Raw genomic sequence first — 23,193 nt, forward strand, 5'->3', positions numbered from 1 at the left:
AGGACTTGTCATGTTAGATCGATTTAACTGCCTTTTGTGAGGGGGCAAGAATTCTGCACTGAATGCAGTATGCCTTCTAAAAGTATCTGTGAAACGTTCTTCCAGGCAAGGCTCTGATAGATATATCTAACTGGGGGAGGATGTGGCAAATACATGCCAGCTATTTGGAAATACTTTTTGTAAAGTTAGCGTGCTGTTTACTTAATCTGTTTCACTCCTAGCTGATAGAAACTGACAAAAAGCTGAATGATTGGAATAACTCATCCTGTTTTCCTACTTAATTTCCGTATGTGTGATTCAGAGTTACAACACCAGGGACTGAGCTTTCCCTTTCAAAACATCTGTTGTGGAGAAATAGATCAGTGTTGGAGAAATTACTTACTACTTGGAATAGAAAATTCTAATCATAGCATTTAGTATAATGTCTAATGTTTGAGAGCTGGATTCTCATTATATTAAATTCCCCTTCATACCAAAAATAATTTTCTTTATAGTGGAGTTGCAAACCACGTTTGTCTTAGTAGACGTATCAGATTAAATTGTTCCCATTCCTCAGCCTTCCCGTCCTGTCCATCCCTATACCATGGCTCTGCAGCAGACTGTACTTCCAGTGGAGCGTGAGCGATTACACTGTACAGCCATCACTGCGTGGGGGAAAGCCTGCTTGAAGATAATTTTAAAAGTGCCTCCCTAATGCAGATATCTTTCACTGATTTTACTGGTATACTCAATGTGCAGCAGACTGCATGAAGGTGAAGGTACAAAAGGCTGGAGGTCAGGAAGGAGAGGGGAGAGAGGAACTTAATCCGATTTAAGTTATTTGCAAGATTTTCTTATAGTTATTTGAGCCATCAAGAAAGGAATATTTAGGCTCAGTTTTCTACAGCTTTAACCACAAAAAGGCTTTTATTTTAGAACAATAAAGCTACTTGTTAGCCTGATTAGCTAGCAACTCATCATGTTACACATCACTGGAATCTGAGGTCTACCAGGGAGGTATAGCTGCATCGCTTCCTCTGCTTTTATATTCATCTGTAGGCTTTCACTGTCGAGTGCTTTTGGAAAAAAAAAAAAAAAAAGACATTGGGCTAAACAGATTTTGGATCTGGACCTGAGTAGTGGTTTGTATGACTCCTTTTTACAGGTCATTAGCAAGAAGTGTGTTCAGCTAAATCTTGTGAACAAAATTAACGGATGTGATAGAGTATGGATTGGAAATTGTTGATCCAGGTGACAAGTTGTGTTGTATCATTGCAATGACATTGTAAAATGCTTATCAAATGGGTTTAAGAACACCTATTATAAACGGCTAAAAGATAAAACTGGATGAGACACATGGGGTCATAAGAGCAGTTGCATATTATGGTTTTATCCAACAGCATATCTTGTAATGGAGAAACAATACTAGCTCTCTGGCATAGTTTTATATCAATTTGTAATGACGTGGTTATAGTTCCAACTTACTTAAATTTAAGTGAGTTGCTTAATTAAAAAAAAAATAAAAATGAGGGAGGGACAAAGAGTCTGAGGTTAGAAAAACACCTCTGAGGGCATGCTTCTTGTTTCTCTTGCAGTATTTCCTAGGGAAAATTACGTGGTTGATGGAATTTCAAGACTGATTTGAGTTAAACTGTGAGAAAGAAGTTGCTAGCAGGCTTATGGGTCCAGGCCAGATGACATACAGCATATTACTTTTACAGACTGAATTTCCAGAATTTCCAAAGGAACATCTTTAAGCTTTCACTGTTATTTAATTTCACCGTTTAAGTGTCTTGCCCATGTATAGTACAGCTTTCTTGTTATTTTGTATATGATATAAATTTATATATAAATTTAAATATAAATAAATTCATAAATATAAAAATAAAAAAATATATGTTATAAAATATAAATTCATTTTGTTTAAAAAATTAGCATAGTTACCTAGATTGGAAAAATTGGGAGAAAAATTTATTTATTATTATTTGCTTCCAGAATTTTGCCCATGTAATATTACTGGAGTATTTGGGGTCCTCTTTATCTTTGTAATGTAATTATCATATTTTTCTTAGGATACTTTTAATTTTATATCTGTAAGTGATACTGGTGCATGTAGTATCTGCCAGTTTCTCAAGTCAAACATCTGAAATACTTCAAATTCTTGCACATTTAAGGGATGCCTTTACGACATGCTGAACATAATTTCTAACCGTTTCAGAGAGAGAAAACATAAAGCACCTTGAAGAGATGAATCTTTAATACAGAATTTTTATTGAACACCAATTTGAAAGGTATAACACACCTCCCAGAAAGCTGTTCAGGCTTGGAGCCTCTCACCCTGAGCAGGCTGCATGGCAAGGAACCCCAAACATCCACCAGATGAGTTTTCACAAGAGTTCTCTGGCAATATTTCATTGAAAATGAAATCGCCCTACTAGTCTTCCCTTCAGAATGAGTTTGACAAACTGGCACTCTGATTATATTTTTTCCCTACCAAAAATTATTCGGCTAGCTCCAATTAGTGCTGAAGGATGCTGAGCCTAAAGTCTTATTTATAGTTTGTGTACCTTTCTTATTTAGGAGTAAGAAAACGGTACTTTACACTCATTTTAATATAAATGCACACTATTGTTCTTTTGATGGAAAGGTCAATGAACTAGAAAGCATGCTTAGAAAAATATTTTTGCCTAATTTTTCCATCTTCTGAGCTTTAATTGTCTCTCTATTTCTGTTTTCATGCTTATAATGTTAAACATTAACCTTTTAGATCAAAATTTTCCATCCTAGCTGTCTGGCATATTTTTTGTGCGGTTTCAGTTTAAGTAGTACTAGTTTTCCAGGAATGATTGCAGGGGAAAAACTGTTTATTTGTTTATGCTTAAATAAAACCACATAGCCAGAAAATTCCAGTTATCCCTGCCCCATGCTTTGGAGCAGTTCGGCAGGATCAGTTTGCATGACGTCAGACATGTTTTCAACTCTCCTGCAAAAGTGAGCTGAAATACAGCTGAGTTATGAGACTAAGAAAAAAATCACCTGTGTGCTCTCTGTAGAGGTTCGTTAGAAGTAGTCAGCTAGAACTCTCAGAACAGCTGTTTTGTACTGGGTATCTGTTTCCTCTGAACTGGTCAAACGGGCACCTTCATTCTGGAGATGCAGGAAACACACAGGGCTTTCCCGTAACTACTCCTTCTACCATACCTGAAAGAAGAAAAGGACTGCCTCCTCCAGTACTAACACTGGACAACACAGAGGAAGAAAAAAACGTGACATGGAGAGTCAAGATGAAGAAGGAGCCTGGAAGGGGATAGTGATACAAAACAGAGGCAGAAAACACAATCTGTTTACAGAGGGAAGTCACGCTACAGAAAATGAGAAACACCTAATAATTTCTCAACAAAATTAAATTCCACTTAAACCAACCTTTATACAGACTGCGACTTTTTTTGTGTGTGGTGTAACGACTGTCATAATATAATATCCAACCCACAAAGTATTGCAGCATTTCTGAGAAGATGCTTTTAGTACTCCTGATCTTCATACACCTGACTTTCCAGCAAAAGGATGAGGATGGAGACAACCTGGGCTACAAGCTGGTCTTCTGAGATTTCTCTCTGATCCTGCCACAGTTGCATCAGTCAACCCTATCAGGTAACAGGAGCTGGAAAACCTGTAGAAGCAAGACATTCCCTTGCTTCTTAATTAAGAGATTAAGAGCACACTTCTGATCCTCACAGGTTCCCTTCATCAACACTCTCCTATGTGACCATGGGACCTCGAAGCTACTGACAGAAATGCTCTCAGCTTGACAGCATCCAGGGACATCCTGCATGTCCCAGGAAAACGGGGAGGCAATATAAAATTTAGAGTTAAATCCACCCTCAAGGGCCAAAACAACTAAGAAACAAGAAATCCCAGGGCAATCTTCATTTCTGCATTTTTTAAATTTTAAATGAGTACATGTCACTTACAAAGCTGTTGTATTTAACATTCTATCTAGATTGTCTAATAGGGATGTTAGGAAGCTAATGGAGTTAAGCAAAATGGTTAAAAATGCACGCACAGTACAAAGCAAAAAAAAATCTCAGACTGTTATGAAACAGATTTTCCTCAGAGATCTGGCTCTCACACACACACAGAAAAGTTGCTCATCTTGTTATGCATTAATCCCTTTCTAAGTTGGTTTGCAGTCAGCCTGCGTTACTGGCCCCGACAAGGTTGATGAAATTTTTCCAATTTTGTTTAAAATGGCCTGTCACCAGTATCGAGGTGATACCAACAGACCTCACCGACTGCTAAGCTCACAGCAAGTTTAACACCTTTTGCGACTGTTAACAGTGAAGAGACAACCTTAAAAAAGGGGTTCTCTTTCCAAATTTGAAAAACACAACGTAGCAACTATTATTGTTAATAAACCTTAGATGTACAGAAATATAGTAATTTACTTTGCGGAGGCAGAAATGGTGTAGTCATTAGACACTGTGTAGTTCTGGTATTACATTTGTGGCAGGAAGGTTAATAAGAATACTTTCCAGATTAACAAAGTAAAAATCAGTGAGAATAAACCTTTTTTCTTCATCTTTGTTTTAAAGTAAAAAGAAGAAAACATGATCTGTTAAATACAGTGACTTTAAACCAATGTCATTGAACCATAAGAAAAACACTCCATGTCCCTTGTTTCAATTTAGTTTAAACCAAAAATTTAGTGCAATTGGCTTAAATAAAAAAAAAAAATAGTTATTTTTAGAAATCCCAACTGAAACCTTGGGATCTATCTCGTTTTGGGAGACAGTAAATGAAAGCTTTCTATAGTTTCCTACATTATGAATTATAGAAGGAATATTACTGTCTCCTCTAATTCAGGCTTTGTCAAACAAACTTGGATTTTCCTATGCTTTTAGCATTAAGACGACAGAGCAGGTCATGAGTGTGGAGAAAATGTCATGTTTCACTGCATGTGGGAAAAGCAATTGTTTCTGTCACGGACAGACAGTGTGGCACTGCACTGTCTGTGACACTGCCCTTCTCTACACCAGAGACGTAGCCTGGCTGTAGCTGGCCATTAGTACAGGCACAGGAGCAAAAACCTCCAGCACTGATGGAAAAGATGGTATTACCAAAGCACAATTTACAATTTTGTTATGCCCAAAACAGCTCATGTATTTTTAATACAGCATTAAGTGTATTGGACTGTTGCTAATACCGATTTGATTTCTGAGAGGAAGAAGAAAATGATAAAATTTACAATTTAAATGTTTATATTTGTGAAATTTAATTTACTTCCCTACCAGGATTATCTGCTTTTAGTTTCACACTTGTAAGCACCCAGGCCGGCTGAGCTAGAAAGCTTGAATGGAATTTTCAAGTAACAGCAGATCCTAATCTTGGCTTGAAGGAAAGCCTTGGTGTGAGCTGATTTAATGAGATATTTAAGTGAGCTGACTGAACCCTACGTTTCCTATTCCATTATTATTTGTGGAATTTCTGTCATTCTTCTAAGTCTATAATCTTTTCTAAATTGATGAGGAATATATGCTTTAATGAATAGAACCATTTCTTTCTCTATGATACTTTGACTAGAATGATACAGCATTTTCTGTTCAGTACAACTATCTGTAATATCGTTTCAATGATGGCTGTATTGCTAATTTTGCTTGGATTCAAAGACATCAAAAGTTAGGATTTACTTCTGCAAAAAATGGCATTGCTGATAAGAGACTGATACCACTAGAGTCCTTGGAAGTTGCTTTCCAAGAGAGCAGATCAGACTGAACAACAGATCCCTGACCGAGGGCAGCACGTGCTTTATGTTCAGAATGGGATACTGACATCCGTGTTTAACGTTCAAAACATGTATCTACCCCGGTTGTGGTGGGAGGGACAAAGAGAGGGTCACAGCAGCTCACATACAGATTTCCCATTGAAACGGATATCCTAGTGATACACCTGTGAAGAATGGCTGAGAAGACTCCCTTCAAAATCTCAGCTTCCTAAATGCTTTTGTGCTTGATTAAAAACTTCGGATTAAAAACTGGTATACTACTATATAAACTAAATAAATATGAAAACAGGTTATATTTGTTGATTAAACTGCAGTTAATAATTAAAAAGACTATTCCAGAAAAGTTCAGGTCTCTCATAAACCTTGGATATAGGTGGCAGTGGCAGTTAAAAACATGAAAGTTGAAATACTTGCTTAAAAATATTTTAAATTTACAATCTTTGAGGAAAAATGTCATTTTTTTGCTACATTTACTATAAACAGAGAAGCGTTTTTTTTCAGATTTCTTTCACTACACTTCCATGATAAACATTGAATCTAGATTAAAGCTCTTTGTAAAAATATTTATCCCAAAATATGTTTTTAAAAACTTGTAATATAAGATGTGGTAGAATAATATAAAATAGAGAGATACAATGCACTGATATAAACTTGTTCCAGACCAAGACAAGTTATTACTGTAATACTTCTAAAGCCCTAGAAAATAACATTTATAAATTTAAACAATGGAGTACTTGTAATTACCTTGTTGGACCAAACGTCTCTGCGAGCATATGCTCAGAGAATAGATAAGAACCTGAACTGATTTTTTTCTTGGTGTTTCCTTTCTGTTTTTAGTAAGAAGAACTGAAAACCCTTTAGATTTTGCTAGTTAGTGGGCCACATTTTGTGCTTATTCTCAGTAATATCAAAGACTTCAACTGTTCATTTTGCAGGCAGTGAACATCTTTTTCTAATTCATATACTGAAAAAGAGACTTTTGTGTATTCAGAAATTCAACTTAATATTGATTCCTGGGGTGCTTGTAGGACTTCAGTTCCAGAACAAGGTTTCTAGGTAGTATTTTTGCTTTTTTGTTTTTTGTAATTAATCCTATATTTGGTTAATAACAACAATTCTTTCGTTCTGGCCTGCTCTTGTTCCTTATTCTCATTTGCTCTTTGATGACCTTTGCTTTTTCCCTACCTTTGTCAGTGTTTGAGAGGCACAGTAAATTACAGGATAAAATCCAGACTATTCGGGTGAGAAAAACCACCTCCACCAGAAGAACCTGCTGTCCCGACTTAACAAAAACAGCTGAAATTTGATGGGTCCATTGCTACAATGAAGTGGCAAGCTTAGATAACTGAGAGTAAGTAAATGATGAGTGTATTGGAGCAGAAACAGTACAGTTTCTGGCTTCTTTTAGCAGGGTAATCTCCAGTAGGCAATTCCAAGCCAAGACCCACAATGCGTTAATTTTCCCCTAGTGCACCCCAGCGCAAGTCTTCATTTGCCAGAGCCTGCCTTCCTGCTCCGGGCAGTTAAGTTCCTATTGCAAGGAGTCCCTGCCCGGGCAGGAGTTATTCACTAACTCTATCAAACTGCTCTTTCTGGCAGAGAAAAGGCAGCTGCTATGTGGACATACAAAACTTCCAGTGCTAGGCTTCCTTCTGCAATCCCCTTAACTGCTATTTCTCAGATCAATTCAATGCAATTCTCTCATGCTGGTTTGCATGGCAAGAGATCGCAATTCCCACAGTGAAGCACACAATTACATTCTTTCTTACATTTTTACTGTCTTCAACAACACACACAGCAGTCAAATTATCTCTGTACTGTAGGTAGGTGTATGCTCCAGATTGTTTCATGGCAAGACCGGCTCGTCCCCTGTCTCTTCCTTGTCCTGCTTCCAGAGGGAACGGGGAGTGTGAACCACAAAGAAGTGACAGCAGTTCTCCCTGTCCTTCTCCACAAGTTTAACATCTGCCGGATACTACATGAAGCATTTATCTGTCCTGCAGTATACATACAGGTGCAAAGACAGAAAGGGCTGGAAAGCAGATTTGTTGGACAGAGTTGTTAAAATCCTGATACACATGTACACAGGACACAAACGGAGACGATGCACTACATCATGCAGAAAGATTAGTATGTGCTAAAGTTATACTAACTGCTCTCTTGATAGTTCTTTTTTAAAACCTATTAGATATACACTACCACCTAGAAGAACAGTGAACTAAGACAGATAGTTACTTAAAAGCCATAGAAGCATTAATCTCTTACTCTTTTAAGTAAATTAAAATATAAATGGTAATAAGAAACTTTATTCTGATTCCTTATAGATCAGCCATACCTCACATCTAGAAAAAGCGAAAAGAGGTCAGAATTATTCCATTCCAATATTTGGTAATTTGCATTTAGTAATTTTACAATAATATATTTCAAGGGGACAAAGCAAATCTGATTTCTCAGGGTACATGCCCATGGATTAATTTACAAAGGCTTAACTTTCACTTAGGTCATTCTTACCCTTATATGTATATACACACATCTGAACACATAAGAGTTTTCTTCTCTTGAATAACTATATTTATAAAATTTGTTTGATTTGCCATTTAGGGAGTTTTTGGTCTTTGTGTGGTGCCTTTGATCCATGTTGTCAAGATCATTCTCCCCATTCACAGAAATCAGAAGTTTTGTAGAAAAATGTTGAGAATCTGTTGTAATTAATGATCCCAGGAAATTAATTATAAGGAAAAATACAAAATCCTAATCCAGGAGAAGCATGACAGTTGACAGAAGTGAAAGAAGTTTTTTAGGTAAATAAAATCTTTTTGCATATATTAATGTACATAGTAGTATAAGCTGATCACAAACATTCAAACCTCTTTTTAGTTACACATGGTAAGCACTAAATAGAGCAATACTTCCCACTTCTAACTCAACTGTTTTTCTAGTCAAAACAAACAAGATTAATATTACTAAAACTCTGAATTATCAAATCAATTGAAAAAATAGCATCAATATAGTAAATAGTTCAGGAACATGCAGGGGGTGAAAAAGCTTTTACACTCTTTCCCTCTGCAGCTGCTACAGAACAAGTCACTAGTTTAGCTGAAGTAGGTGCTTCACAAGCATATGACTAAAATACACTGTGTGCACACATACGCATTTACATGTCACTCTTGTCTCTCAGTGTTTGTTCTGTTGACTGAGTAATAAAGCATGTAACATTGGAAATAATTCTTTTTTAGCTTTGTGATTACTTTGAAAGTAGCTTTAGAAAAAAAAGTCTCCCCCCAAAAGTACTGCTAAATAAATCACAATATGCAAATAGGCTGATTACATTTGGCTGCACAACTGAGTAACAAATTACACTAAAAACAGCTTTTCAAACTTGTAGCTACAAGTATGCCCCCAGGCTGACCCAAGGGTCCTTTCATTTCAGCACAAAGCCATTACTTTGCTATTAAGTGCCATCCCTTACAAAACTATTCATGTGCAATTACAATTACATGCTCATTTAGATGTGCAACTGCTCATTTTCACACGTGCTGTATTGATATTGTCTTTCATACATGCTTTACACTTTCCCAAACCATATCTAGTAAAGGGAGTAAGTGTGACTCTATGGCTTTCTGCAATCTACAGCCTTTAGGAGCAGAAGCAGCAAAAGCCAGTTGGTTTTGGGGTGGGTTTTCACTACATATATGCATTTTGTTCACACAGCAATAAAACCTTTAATAGCTATATTTTGCTCTATATAATAAATCTTTCTTGGCTAGGCCTGTCATTGGCTCTTTAAATTAATTATTGTATATATCAGGTATTTGAGAGAACACTAGATTATCATCATGAATTTCCAGTAGGGTAATCACCAGCATCAGGCAAACCGGCAGACAATTGATAAAGTGGAAATAACGTTAGCTTATGTTTTTGTTTGCTACAGTCAGAAGCAGGATTCTCTCTAGGCACAGAGAAAGTTGCTCAGGATGGCAGGTTGCTGGGATCTGTGAAATGGCTGCGGTCCAGTGCTCCCTCCACCTATGCCAGGCTGCTGGAAAGCTGGCTTCTGTGCTACTGCTAGTATTGCCAATTCATGGGTGGCAGTGTGTGAGGTGATAACTATTCCTGCTGGGATCGTCAGTGCCTCAGAAAACAGCCATTACCAGCCCTAATATTCCCATTTTCCCAGCAGGCCCAGGAGCAACAAGCTTTCAAAATATCTGGCACACTCCCTTTCTTTCCTCTTACCTAATTTCTGCTCCTGCTCCTTCTCCTTCCCTTATATATTAAAAGCAGCAGCCCAGTCTACAGCTTCTATGAAATACACAAGTGACGTTTTTTACTAATTCATCCTTAGCATATTTAAATCTGCAAAAATATGAAGGATATGTAATTCTACATCACTGTATTTGATGCCGTTTAGGTATGCCAAACACAAAAAGGATTGTGTTGATCTTGTGCAAATCTGGTTTGTAGCACCCGACACACTTCTTGCAAAAACCACAACAGCCCAGGTAAAAAACGTACCTTTATCTCAGTTGCCCCATTGACTTTCCTGTCAGTAATGGTTCTGGAGTAGCAGCAGCCATTTAATGTTGATGTGCACTTACATATTAATAGTTGATAATTAGTTCTGATTTTGCTAAGGAAAATGGTTGACATGAGTAGTGGAGTAACTTTTACATGATGATCTTGTAAGAACAGACAATGGGTCAGAAGAAACATGTTACGTCTGAGTATAAACTAATTCACTTGGGAAAAATTACTTCAAACCAGACTTTGAACAGCAGCAAGTGGGTTAGCAAGCAGGCAGTCGTATTGCATCAATGTCTGCAAAAACAATGTGATGATGCACCATGCACAAACAGCTCAGGAAACTAACTGGAAGATGATGTGTTATGAGAAAAGGCTATAGAAGCGTGACATCAGCAATAACCACGCTTTCAGGGACAGTATTCAACCCTGTGTACCTAACTTAAGAAAAATAAATTCAAGAGTCCACAGCAAAGAAGAACCAAAATGCTTGGTGGAACAAAATAAGTTTTTATTATGTAACAAACCAGGATTGTAAATTTTAACATTGGATATTAATAATTAAATACCTATTATTTTACTTGCTATTTATATAATGAAGTCACATAGTTGACGTTACCTACTTATGTTGAACCTCTGCAGTCAGGTAGTAGATGCTATGAAATATTAAACCAAAACCAAAACATTTTACAAAGAAGTTAAGCACTTTTCATGAATACTTAAGTAATAAAGGAGACTATCTGGAACCTAACAAATTAACATCACGAATATCAGTCTGGCCCTTTGGGAGTTCGCAGGGTGTTTCCATTGTTATTGTTGATGTTTTTGAACAATTGATACTGTTGATTCCATGTTGATTGCATGTTCTAAGAAAAAAATAATCATTTCCAAAACATGCAGAATGCCCTTACTTACAGAAATGAAAAACCAGGGGCCATTCTCTGGTCCCTCATACCCGTGTCACCAGTTGGTGCAACTGGGCAGGTTGGCAAGGGCCATTTGCAGATTCTCAAATCACACCTAAGGGCTCCCCCAGGCCTGGGGATTTTCCTTTTTGTTGTGGATGAGCTTAGTTGCGGAGGGAGGCCTCACACTTGTGTTCCAAAGTCACTTATTTTGTTCTGTTTTCCACGTTAAGGCCCTGGTGAAACATGACTACGCTGTGTGGGCCCGCAAGTGCCACCACCTTTATTTCCAGTCTCAGCCGTGGCACAAGAGGGAGGTGGCAGCAGCACCTCAGCTTGCCTCTCCTCCGCCTGGGCGGGCCGGCACCACGACCCCAAACCACAACGGAGAGTGGCAAGAAGTCACGACGGCCCCGCTACGGGACGCTACCGACCGCCATTCGGCTGCGACCGCCACCCCCTCAGCGGCGCGACCGTTAGCCGGCCCGAGCGCCCGCCCCCGCCCCGCACGCGGCTGCGGCTGGAGCCGCGCCAAGGCCGGTCCCGCCCGCCGCTGAGGGAGAGCGGCGCCCCCCTGCCCGGCGGGGGTCCCGCGGCGGAGGCGCTGCCCGCGGCTGGGGAAGGCTGCCCGGGGAGGCGGTCAGAGGTGGGCCGGGGCAGCCCTTGGCGTCCCACGGCCCGCAGCGGGGCGGGAGGGCTGCCGGCGGTGAGGTGGCCGGCGGGGGGGGGGTGCTGCCAGGTCCTGCCCCGCGCGGGGAGGGGGCGGCTTCTGTCAGGCTGGGGCGAGCCGGTGTGTTTCCTTGTGGGTTGAGGTGTGCGCTCGGAGCTCCGAGTGCTGTGCCTCCTTGGGTAAGGGGAGGTGGTCAGTTTCGGGTTGCTCATGGGGAGATCTTTCACAAAATTTGTGTTACGTTCTCGGGGGGAAAAAATCTTCCAAAGAACGTTTCAGATGGGCCCTCATAAGCTGCTGCAAATGTCCAGTTTGTTAAGATGCCAGAAAAACCCCAAAAAGTCATAGAGAAATCCTGCTAGGCCTGTGAGCTACTGTGGAAGGCGCCTTTCTGGTGGGCAGGTCACCAGCTGGGGTAACTCCTGAGAAGCAATATGGCCTTTGTAGGGGGATGTCTTGGGGAGCAGGAGGTGCCCCTGCCGCTGTAATCTCTCATGGAAGCAGTGTATTTCTCAGCTGTTTAACCATTATCCGCTTTTCTTGATTCTAGTCAGATAGAACACTTAATTTAGAAGGTTGTGCTAGATAACTTGAGGCCTTTTCTAGGCTCTTCTGCTTAAAAGAGGAAATAGAGCTGTTACAGCGCTGTACTAGATTTCACCCCTGCTCAGACTCCCCCTCTCTCTCATACTCTTCTGTTTTGTTTGCTTTGGGAGTAAGTGGTTGCTTAGGCATCCTCCTAATGGAAATTCAGGGGGCAGCAGAAGGGAAAAAATATGTTGTTTTGCTGTCACCACAGGTCATTTTGTTTTCATTAGCAGGAGAATACCTTAAAGAAATACAGGTGTGCTACGTTCTAGAAAATAGCCAGCTGCTTAAAACACTTTTTCCTGGTTTTAAAAAGTGTGCATGTCATTTGCAATCAGGATATGGAGGAAAACACTTTTTTTAACCTTCTGATGCAAAAGTTACTGCATCGCTTTATGCAGAAATCTAGTATCTAGTATAAATATGGTTTAAAGAAGCATTCCTAATCTGGATAAAATTAAGTATATTTTGCATGTCGGTAGTCTCAATGCATTCAGCTACAGGACTTTTCACAGTTGTTTTTGGCTACAGCTTTCAAGTCATTCTTTTTTAAGATGAGAAGGTAGGAAAACTAGGGAATCAAAACAGAAATTTATTCTCCCTTTATCTCAAGTGTTCTAATTCAGACTGTAACAATTTAATAGTTGGTTTCTAGACCTGCCTGAATGGGTCCAAACTGGCTATGTTGGAAAATTCTACTTCAGTATATTAAAAGTTCAGTGTTCAAGTTCAAAAGATTATAACATAGTAAATGGTCAGATGATTTTTTTTTTGTTTGCTATAACGCAAAGACCAGTTAAAGTGGGGAGTGATACTGGATCATATTTTAAATAGCTCAACCTCTCTTTTCCTGTTCCATAATGAGATCAGATAATAATCTCTATAGTTTCATCTCTAGAAGTCATGATAGTTTCCTTGGAATCTTTTTTGATGTAACAATTATTCCCTTGTCCTGTAAAGTGTCTTAGAAAAACAGAATTTCAGTACCATTATTACTGTGTGGATTGTGGGTTTTGCTATTCTTTTTCTCTAAAAGAAGCTGAAGTTCCTTGAAATAATGAAATCTCCCAATTGGCAAAGGAGATAGGGCTGGGAAGGAGAATAATTAAGAAATGGATACTACAAATTTAGGTTTTACAAATGATGGTTTATTTATAGGAGGAGACTTGTTAGCCCAGCACCACTTTAGCAGTTTTTGGTGCTTCTATAGCAGCTAAATTGAGTGGGAAGATGCAAAACAATATAAATTTAATCAGATATTAAAAAAAATTATGCAAGTTTACGTGGATATATATAAAAGGAACCCCTGTGCAGCAAGCAGACTGTTAAGGGTACACTGATGTTAACTACCCCATGGAATTAAATTGTTAGAAAATATTCCATTATGTGTCCCCATCTCCTTTCTCCAAGCATACAGACATACATACAGGACAAAAACAACTTTTTGAGAAGAAGCTAGAGTAGCTAAATTGGAAGGAAAAATGAGATGTCTGATTCTGTCTTTATGCAGATTTTGTCCAGCATATTCTATCATCTAAGAAAATTTCTGTGTTAGGCCTTTCTTCTTTTTCATGCCCAGATACTAAAATACAGTATATCCTCTTGTTAAATGCAGCTAACGAGCGATAGATAGACTGCTCTCCTCACTTAACATCTGTATGTGAAACTGAATGCTCTGTATTGATTTCTGCTGCTTTTTTTAAAGTGCGATGCTTCAAAATGTTAGCAGAAACTAAAACGTTTATTGGTAAATCCCTTCAGCCAGCACGACCTGTGCGTCATCTGCCTTCTAAACAAGGTGAGTAGCATGGCTAAGATACAGTTCACTTTGCAAAGTTTCAGTTGCTTTTAAGAAGATAGCAAGGACGTGTAAGGTGACTTGGGTTTTTTTTTTTTGGCAATGATTGTTCAAGCTACAGTGGTGTATATCTTGCTGTGTGTTGATCTTGCTAGGTCATCTCTTGTGATGAAATCTGAATTTAAACTACATTAAGTTTATGCAGAACTGTTTGAGGTGTTCTAGCTTGGCATGTGAAATTCTGGCTTCAGAAAGCTGGATCAGGCTTCTCTATATAATAAATTTGGATTTCTTGGGTTGGTTGACTCTTGCTATTGAAAACAAAATACACATCATTAAACAAATAGATTATTGTTTAGGTTTTATTGCAAGTACAATATACGGCACCATACAGTTCCTGTTTAGTGTTCAGACAAGTTTGAAACAAACAAAAAAATGCCTAAGGAAAAAAATCATGCATTGTTTATGTCAGGTATGTATATTTTGGTTTTGTTTTTAAATCTCTGTATACCTTCTCAATATTGCAATACTACAGCTATTATGACCATTAAGTTAGAAATTTTTGGTGGCCAGAGAAACAGTAGCAACTGTGCTGATGTCACCTAGATGACAGAAGGTGAGATGATAAATTTTTATGGTTTTTTTTTTTTTTAAATTCATGGAAGAAATGGAAAAGTGGTCCTATAGTGATCTAGAGCTTTTAAGTTGTGAGTAAATACCTGTATAATCTCGTTGCAGTTGGATTTCGGTGTTCTTACAGTGTCACAAAATAAAAACATGGAGTCTTTACAGTATTTTTTCTTAATGCTTTTTCTTATCTTCACCAGCATCAGCCATTGCTTTTAACATTCAGACTGAACTACCTAGCAACACTGAAGCATGTTTGCAGAGTAAGGTTGACAGGGTGAGTGTTGAGTACATAGTAGATGGCAAAGTTGATGGAGTGTGTTCTAGAGTGCTATAAATTGGAGGTCAGCTGATCCCTTCTGTTACCAAATGAAAAGTAAACTGTATTTCCAGCTAGGAGTGTCCTTGAATCCACATGTTATAAACCAGAAGTGTTAAGTAAGACTTTTGGGAATGCCCTTCCATGATATTACTAGCTGAAAAGTTTTATCTTGTGAGTTACTTAAGAGTCTTATGAAAATCTGTGTGGTGTCTCTTTAGCCTTCACTGAATTTAAAACAGCTATTTTAAACTTAAAATACACATATTCAGTCTTTGCTGATTATGTGTAAAGAGTAACATTATAAATAACTATTTTTTTAGTTCTGCTAGCAAATGTCCAAATTCATTTTAGGCAGCAAACGTCACAAAACTAGACAATTAAACAGTTCCAGTGCATCCTGTAGTTCTGTTTCATTGGCTATGCTGGACCAGGCAATAAACAGATGTTAACATTCAGAAAACCAGAAGCACTAGTGCTTTATTGCCAGAAATACTTGGGTTTAGACATGGTACAATGTGTTCTTCAAACCTGAAATTGGTTGTAGCTATTTGATGCAAAATGAAGTTTGTAGTGTTCCAACTGGAATGCTTAATGTTTCATAGTCTGAATTTGATTTTCTGTTGATACTGATTTGAATATTCTTCAGCGCATATTGACAATTTTTGTTTGGGGTTTGTTGTTGGGTTTTTTTTGTTAGACCAAGTGTCTGTTTCTTCATTTTTTTATTTCAGTAGACGTCTACTAATCCTGTAGTCTTTCCTTTATTGTATGAACTGTGTGGGAGCAGCCTTTGAATTTAAAAAAAAATATAAATGTCAAAGGGTTGGTAGCTTATCCTTGATCACACACAGGGAAATTATCAGTTACACTTGTCTCTTGAGTGATACGTATTTAGGAGAGTAAACTATTCCCTTTTTGAATAGGCCTGTGGTCTTTGTAGTACTCTTGTGTCATCAATATGTGGCTACATATAGCTAAATACTGCATTTCTTTGAAGTTAATGTGTCCGTATTATTATTATTTTTAAAAACTTTGGCCGAGGATATTGAAAAGCTTTTTTAATACTTTTGGCTGTTGGCTATTTCATGAGTACCTCCAAATACCAGCTGATTAGTACCCTATGAACCCCTACTTGGTGGGCAGCATTGGCCTGGAGGCTGGCATAGTAGCTTCACAGAATATTGTTCCAAGCAGGAACATTCAGTATCTAGTTCTGAAGATACTGGGACCTGAATTTGATAATATAGTGATGTATTATCACCCTTTAATTAATGTTGCTGAACATTCTCTAAGTTTCAGAAGGCATCAGGATTATCTGAGAAACTTGTATGTTGTTATCCATTTGCTCTTTGGCTCCTGATAGGGTGAATTAATGACCCTATTCCTAGAGTAATGGGGTTTTTTTTCCACTTCAAGGATTTGTTTTTCAAAATTTTAATTGTATTTCAGGTACTTTAAATCTTTCTGCTTCTTCATCAAGACAGTAATAGTGCTTTGTATCTACAGACACAAAACTTATCTTCATTCCCTTTCCTTCCTCCTCCAGTATATTTCCTTTTACAGAAGATAAATGAGCATAACGCTAAACACGCTTTAAGGTGAAAAACAAGAACAACTGTTGGCATACAGTTAATACTGCTAAAGGAAAACCAGCTTGTTACAACTTTTTATACCAGTCATAGTCTTACATACCAGGTGTCTATTAAAGACAGAATAAACATTCAGGTTATATACAAGTTAGGATGCAGGTTACTTTTTGGAAAGTATGGTGAATGGTGAAGATTTTAAAAAGTAAAACAGATTGGTTTTGCCACTAATTTATAAATAGATTTTAAAAAATAAAGGAGGTTTTAGAAACAAAAGAAAAAAAAAAGCCAACTGGCAAACTAGGTTCTTAAAGCAGTAAAAGAACTGAAGAAGAATCTGGCAACCTAATTCTCCAAACTGCTTTACTCTGTTATATTTAGTATGCAGGCTTAAAGCTGGTTAGACTTCTGCCAGGAAAAAAGAATCATCATTATGGCACATCAGGAGTGCTGGTCAGTGTTAGATTCAACTGTGAGTGTAAAGAACAGTGAATTACAGAATTAAAACTACTGTCTGATGAACTTGTAGTCTGAAGCTTGTAGTCTTAAGCCTTAGGGGAGGTGGAGAAGAGCTACAATAATAATGAGTATAGTGATTGTATTTAAGGTGTCAGCCTTGACTCTAGGGAATTTCCACCAAACTGGTGTTTAGAGTAAAAATGCCTGAATACTCACTGTGCCCTAAACTGGCTAATTTAAAGCAAAGAATAATTTTTATTCCTTCATGGTATGCAAAGACTTTTCAGAAGATCTGCAAAGTGTTGAGTCTACTACCTCAGATCTATTTGAGGTACAGAAAATGAGATTAAAATTCCTCAGTCAAACCTGTGGAGCCTTTTGGGAGCCAAGACAAAATGCTGAGGGTAAACTTATTTCCTGCTTTCCAAAATGCTAACTTCAAGGTTTTAGCAACCGAAAGGAACTTGGTGGTATATTGCGGGTGTTGGGTCTTGATCCTTACGAAACATTTTGCTAAGTTAGAGAATCCAAGTCTCTTTTGTCTTAAGGAACGTCTTTCCAGCTTTCATTACTCGCCAGTGTAGCAGCTTTTGGCTGTGTTCTGGGTGAGATAAAAGGAGGAGGTAATTGTGCTCTTTTTAAAAACTAGCAAAAGCACTGGTTGCTGTCTCAGTTGTGCTTACCTATACTGCTTTGTAGGTCATTGAACTATTCCTTATTGTAGGCAATCAAGAGTAACAAACATTCTACACGTTCAAATTAAGCTTCTCGAGCATTTAACATTATCAATATTCCTATTTGTAGGTGGTTTTGCAATTCTTTTGGAGGACCTTAATCTTTCATATTGGAGGTGCATCAGCTGTTATAAATAGCTAGAGTTCTGACTACAGTTTGGTTTGTGCAAGACTGTTTCTTTTCAGACTGCTCTTACACTATAAAGACAACAGTGATTCAGTTTCAAGGAGTAGAAAAAATGAACGGAATCCAGTTTTCTTCATGCACAGAAAGTATTATTTGTCCAAAATCTAAATTGATTACTGAAACTGTGCTACAGCTGTTATTTTTAACTAAGAAACCCAGAAACATGCATCCTTGTTTTGAAGGATGCTTAAAGAAAATGGACTTCATGACTTGATTTTGTGAAATATATCACAAAATGTTTAATTCTTTCCTCCCTATTTTAGTTATCGGAAATGACTGAAGTGAAGATCTTAACTCAAACTGTGATGCCCCATCAACCAAACCAGCATGAATCAGAAGCAAAGAAAGGTAAAACATTGGATGGAGATCTGTCTCAGAATTGTATTTTCTGGATGGGAGACAGTTGAACTTTGAAGTGATGTGGGGTGCATATTACTTTTCCAATTAGCCATTGCTTTGAGAGTTTGGCTTCCTTCTGTACCACAATTTGAGAGCAGTATGAAACCTTTCTGTTTTTCACATAACACTGTAGTGAAAATGTAAAACTTGGCCATAACTGAGGTGGGAAACCTCCACTGGTGGACTTGCTTACATAAAAGGGTGTACCTGTGTCTTTTGGTTTTTTCTTTGGTTTTGTTTGGTTGATTTAAAAAAAAAACACACCAAAAAACCAACAAACCAAAAACCTGAGCATAAAACTTCTTTTCACACAAAATCCTGGGTTTTGTGTAAATTACTTCTGTGTGTAGAAGTACATGTTTGAGTTGCATCGTTTAGCCTGTTGCAGGGATATGTTGTGGCATACAGACTAGTGTGTGCAACCAGTTTAAGAATTTAGTAGTTTGGCGTCTTTTTCCTACTCTTACTACAATGCTTCTGCAATACTTATTTTCTGATGGTTAGAAATCACTTAATTTCTTTAATGTTTAGTCCTGGACAATTTTGTGTGTCAACGCTGGCTGTCCTTAAGATTTGTTCTTTATGCTTTTCTTTCTGTACTGCCTGTCATTCAGTACTCATTAAGCATAACTCTTCTTGTCTTGGTTTGGTAAGTTTAAACAAGCCAAACTTTTATGGTTTTTTGGTTTTTTTGTTTTTTAAATTAATAGATAATCTCAGATTCCAAATATATTCGCACAGTCTTCCTGTGCACTGCTTCCTGTCTAATTCTTCATTCTTAAAGATGTCAGTGGAACTGTGACAGTGATCCAGGGTAGCTCATCAGTTCATTGAGGCAATTTTTTCTGTTCATGTCTTCCTGTAATCAGGCATCTCAAATATCCATCTGTAATCTCCAGTCTCTAAGTAATCTCTGGAGACTTCATTTGTTCTGTTGGTCTTAGTAATCAAGAAATTAATGAATTCTGTTAAATTTTATCGAGCCTTTCCTGGTTTTCCTCAATCTGAGGTTACCAAGACCAAGGTTCTTGAGCAGTAATTCTATACTGTAGTGTGTTACAGACTTGAAAGTGAGTCTAACATGTATCCCCTTTCAAGCTTGAGTTTGTTTATTCTTGATCTTGGTAAACAGAATAATGTTCTGTTCTTTGGATCTAGTTTGGTGTCAGGCTTGTAAAGTTCTGTCTGTTTGGTTGTCACTTTCTGATCCTTTCTCATTTGTTGTACTTGTGGTATGTAGAGATTGTGTTCTACAAGATCTTAAATGGCTTCTCATCAGATCCTGGTCTCTTTTATAAGCCATCACTTTGGAACTTTTTTTAGTGGTTAATTGCTCTCTGATGCCTTCCTAAGTCTGTTGCACATTTGTCCATAATGTCAAACTTCCCAGCATTTTTCAAAGGGCTTTTATTTTTTTGATGGTTGTTGTAACACTTTCCTTCAGATTAACACAATTTTAAAGGTCCTGTTGTTCAGCTAATGCCTACAAAGAAGTCTCCCTGCCCCAGCCCCGCCACACACCCACCTTTTCTTTCTTTTTTTCTCTTCCCTCCTTTCTTCCATCACACTGTGAAATTTCCACTGGAACTCCGTTTTTATCTCCAGCTGTACCTTAAGTTCTATATAATAATTTCCATTTGATACCTGTTCAGTGGTAGTATGCCTTCAGTTATCTGTTGTGGTTTAACCCCAGCCAGCAACTAAGTACCACACAGCTGCTTGGTCACTTCTGCAGCTGCCCCAGCCCCCACTGGTGGGATGGGGAGGAGAATTGGGAAAAGGGGTTGAGATAAGAACAGTTTAATACTTGAAATCAAGTAAAAAAAAAAAACCCAAACAACAACAACCAAAACCAAAACCTCAAACAAACACCACAACCCCCTCACCCCCCCCCAGTAATAATTGTAATTATGAGGAGAGGGAGAGGGAAGAATAAAAACCAAGGGGAAAAAAAAAACCCAAGTGATGCACACGACAGTTCTTCACCATTCTCTGACTGATGCCCAGCCAGTCCCAGAGCAAACTCGCCCCTAGTTTATATACTGTTCTTGACATTGTATGGTATGGAATATCCCTTTTGGCTAGTTCCGGTCAGCTGTCCTGGCTATGCTTCCTCCCAGCTTCTTGTGCACTTGTTCACTAGCAGAGCATGAGAAAGTCCCTTGGCCTAGAGTAAGCACTACTTAGTAACAACTGAAACATCAGTGTGTTATCAACATTATTGTCATAGTAAATCCAAATACAGTAAAGCACTGTACCAGCTACTAAGAAGAAAATCAACTCTTATGCCAGCTGAAACCAGGACACTGCCTCTGCAGTTCTTAAAAGCTTTTTACTGCTCTCTCAATCACTATGCTGCTTTCCTTTAGAATCATAGAATGGCATTGGTTGGAGGGGACCTTTAAAAGTCATCTAGTCCAAGCCCCCTTCAGTGATCAACTCGATCAGGTTGCTCAGAGCCCCATCCAACCTGACCTTGAATGTTTCCAGGGATTGGACATCAACCATCTCTCTAGGCAACCTGTTCCAGTGTTCTACCACCCTCACCATAAAAAAAAATTCTTCCATGTATCTAGTGTGAAACTACTCGTTTTTGGTTTAAAACCATTACCCCTTGTCCCATCACTACAGGCTTCACTGAAAAGTCCATCCCAATTTTTCTTATAGACCCCTTTAAGTACTGAAAGGCCACAATAAGGTCTCCCTGGAGGCTTGACCTTTCCGTGCTGAGCAAACAACTCCAGCTCTCTTGTCTTTCCTCAAAGGAGAGGTGCTCCATCCCTCCATCATCTTTGCTTCAACAGGTCCATGTCTTTCTTGTGCTGAGGACTATAGAACTGAATGCAGGACTCCAGGTGGGGTCTCACCAGGGTGGAGTAGAGGGGCAGAATCACGTCCCTCAAGCTGCTGGTCGTGCTTCTTCTGATGCAGCCCAGGATGTGGTTGACTTTCTGGGCTGTGAGTGCACATTGCGGCTCATGTCAAGTTTTTCATCCATTAGTCCCCAAAAGTCCTTCCTTTTGTCTCCCAGCCTATATTGATACTGGGGGTTGCCCTGACGCAGGTGAAGGACCTTGCACTTGGCACTGTTGAACCTCATGAGGTTCACATGGGCCCACTTCTTAAGCTTTTTCAGGTCCCTCTGGATGGTATCCCATCCCTCAGGTGTGTCAGCTGCACCACTGAGCCTGGTGTCATCTGCGGAGTTGCTGAGGGTGCACTTGATCCCACTGTCTGTCGTTGATGAAGATGTTGAACAGTACTTGTCCCAGTACAGACCCCTGAGGGACACCACTTGTCACTGATCTCCATCTGAATGTTGAGTTGTTGACCACTACTCTCTGGGTGTAGCCATCCAACCAATTCCTCATCTGCTGAACAGTCTATCCATCAAATCCATATCTCTCCAATTTAGAGAGGAGGATGTTGTGAGGGACTGTGTCAAAGGCCTTACAGAAATCATCATCTTGATACATTTTTAAACAAGGGTCAAAATAGCAAGCCCTAAGTTTTCAGGTTTGCTTGTGTTTATTTTATTATTTTTATAATTATCCTTGTGCCCTCACATAGATTCAGCATTTTTTACAATCATTTGTAGTTGAAGGCAGGAAAAAATCCAATCATAGTTGACTTTGTGGCATCTCTCTGCAGCGGCCTACAGCCTGAGAAGCAAAAACGGTAGTCAGTGTCTGTGTAACGATATTAAAGGAATAAACTTTGTCACTAAGAACCAGAGATAAATTTTGTTCCTTCTTTGCCGAATTTCTTTCCTCTTATTTCAGCTCTTGTTTAAGAATATCAGTTTAAAATACAGACTTTATTTGGGTATGGGTACTTATATGGGTAGAATTACATCTGAGGCTATGCTAGAGGAGAGATGGTGTTAAAACTTCAACATGTGTGTTCTAAGCAAAGCCCCTCACTGTTGTTGATTCAGTGTAAAACACCCAAAATTATTTCATTTGTATTAATCCATTTGTATGCAGCAGATCTCATAATTACTTTTAGCTGTTGAAAGTCATCAACCTAATAGCACCACGAAAATAGACACTCAGGATTTGTTCTCTTGTCCCATGGAAACATGTGCCACTTTGGGTGTGAGTTATAAACAGATTTTCTATAGGGTTTCAAGACCAGGTTTTGGTGTTTCTGTTAGGGAGTCTGTCTGTATTGTAAGGTTGGATTTACCCTTTTCTGTTCTTTTGCATTAAAACAACTTGGAATAAAAACAATTAATAGCTTGGAATAGTCCTCCATATTTACTAAGTCAATTTGATAGAGTTAAAGTGTGATGCTCTGTAATTTACTACATATTGTCCTGATGCAAGGTCAGACTTGAATTGCTGCTGGTTTTAATACAGATTTTTATATTCTACATGCAGCATTTCCACCCTTTTATAAGATAAACCACTACTCTGTGTTTCCCACCTTAATGCCTTAAAAGGCAATGTTGAATTTAGTAATTTTGTGTATTTACAGAAAGGATCAAATACAGCAGAGATTTCCTTCTGAAACTTTCAAGTGTTTCTCTCTCACTGAAGAAGCCAAAGTTTCTTCCTGATCATCCAATTGTACTTGAAAAGCCAGTAAGTGCATTTTTTTGTATTAAGTGAAGTTATAAAAACAGTTGTGGAGG

General features: G+C 38.4%; 1 protein-coding gene across 2 annotated transcripts in view; it reads left to right on the forward strand.

Annotated features, from left to right (window-relative positions):
- The first annotated feature begins 11,718 nt into the window (after positions 1-11,718).
- The window catches only part of C3H8orf88 (chromosome 3 C8orf88 homolog), a 32,230-nt gene continuing 20,755 nt past the window's right edge, over positions 11,719-23,193 (forward strand). The window contains exons 1-5 of one of the 2 annotated variants that reach the window (XM_056333458.1): positions 11,719-11,833; positions 14,151-14,243; positions 15,071-15,147; positions 18,422-18,506; positions 23,037-23,143. In XM_056333458.1, coding sequence (XP_056189433.1) covers positions 14,165-14,243; positions 15,071-15,147; positions 18,422-18,506; positions 23,037-23,143 — 348 coding nt within the window. In that variant the 5' untranslated portion in view covers positions 11,719-11,833; positions 14,151-14,164. Of the gene's footprint in view, positions 11,834-14,064; positions 14,244-15,070; positions 15,148-18,421; positions 18,507-23,036; positions 23,144-23,193 lie in introns of those variants that run through there. The other variant, XM_056333459.1, reaches the window with a different exon arrangement.

The sequence above is a fragment of the Falco biarmicus genome, chromosome 3 (genome assembly GCF_023638135.1).
Source record: "Falco biarmicus isolate bFalBia1 chromosome 3, bFalBia1.pri, whole genome shotgun sequence".
NCBI classification, from domain to species: domain Eukaryota; kingdom Metazoa; phylum Chordata; class Aves; order Falconiformes; family Falconidae; genus Falco; species Falco biarmicus.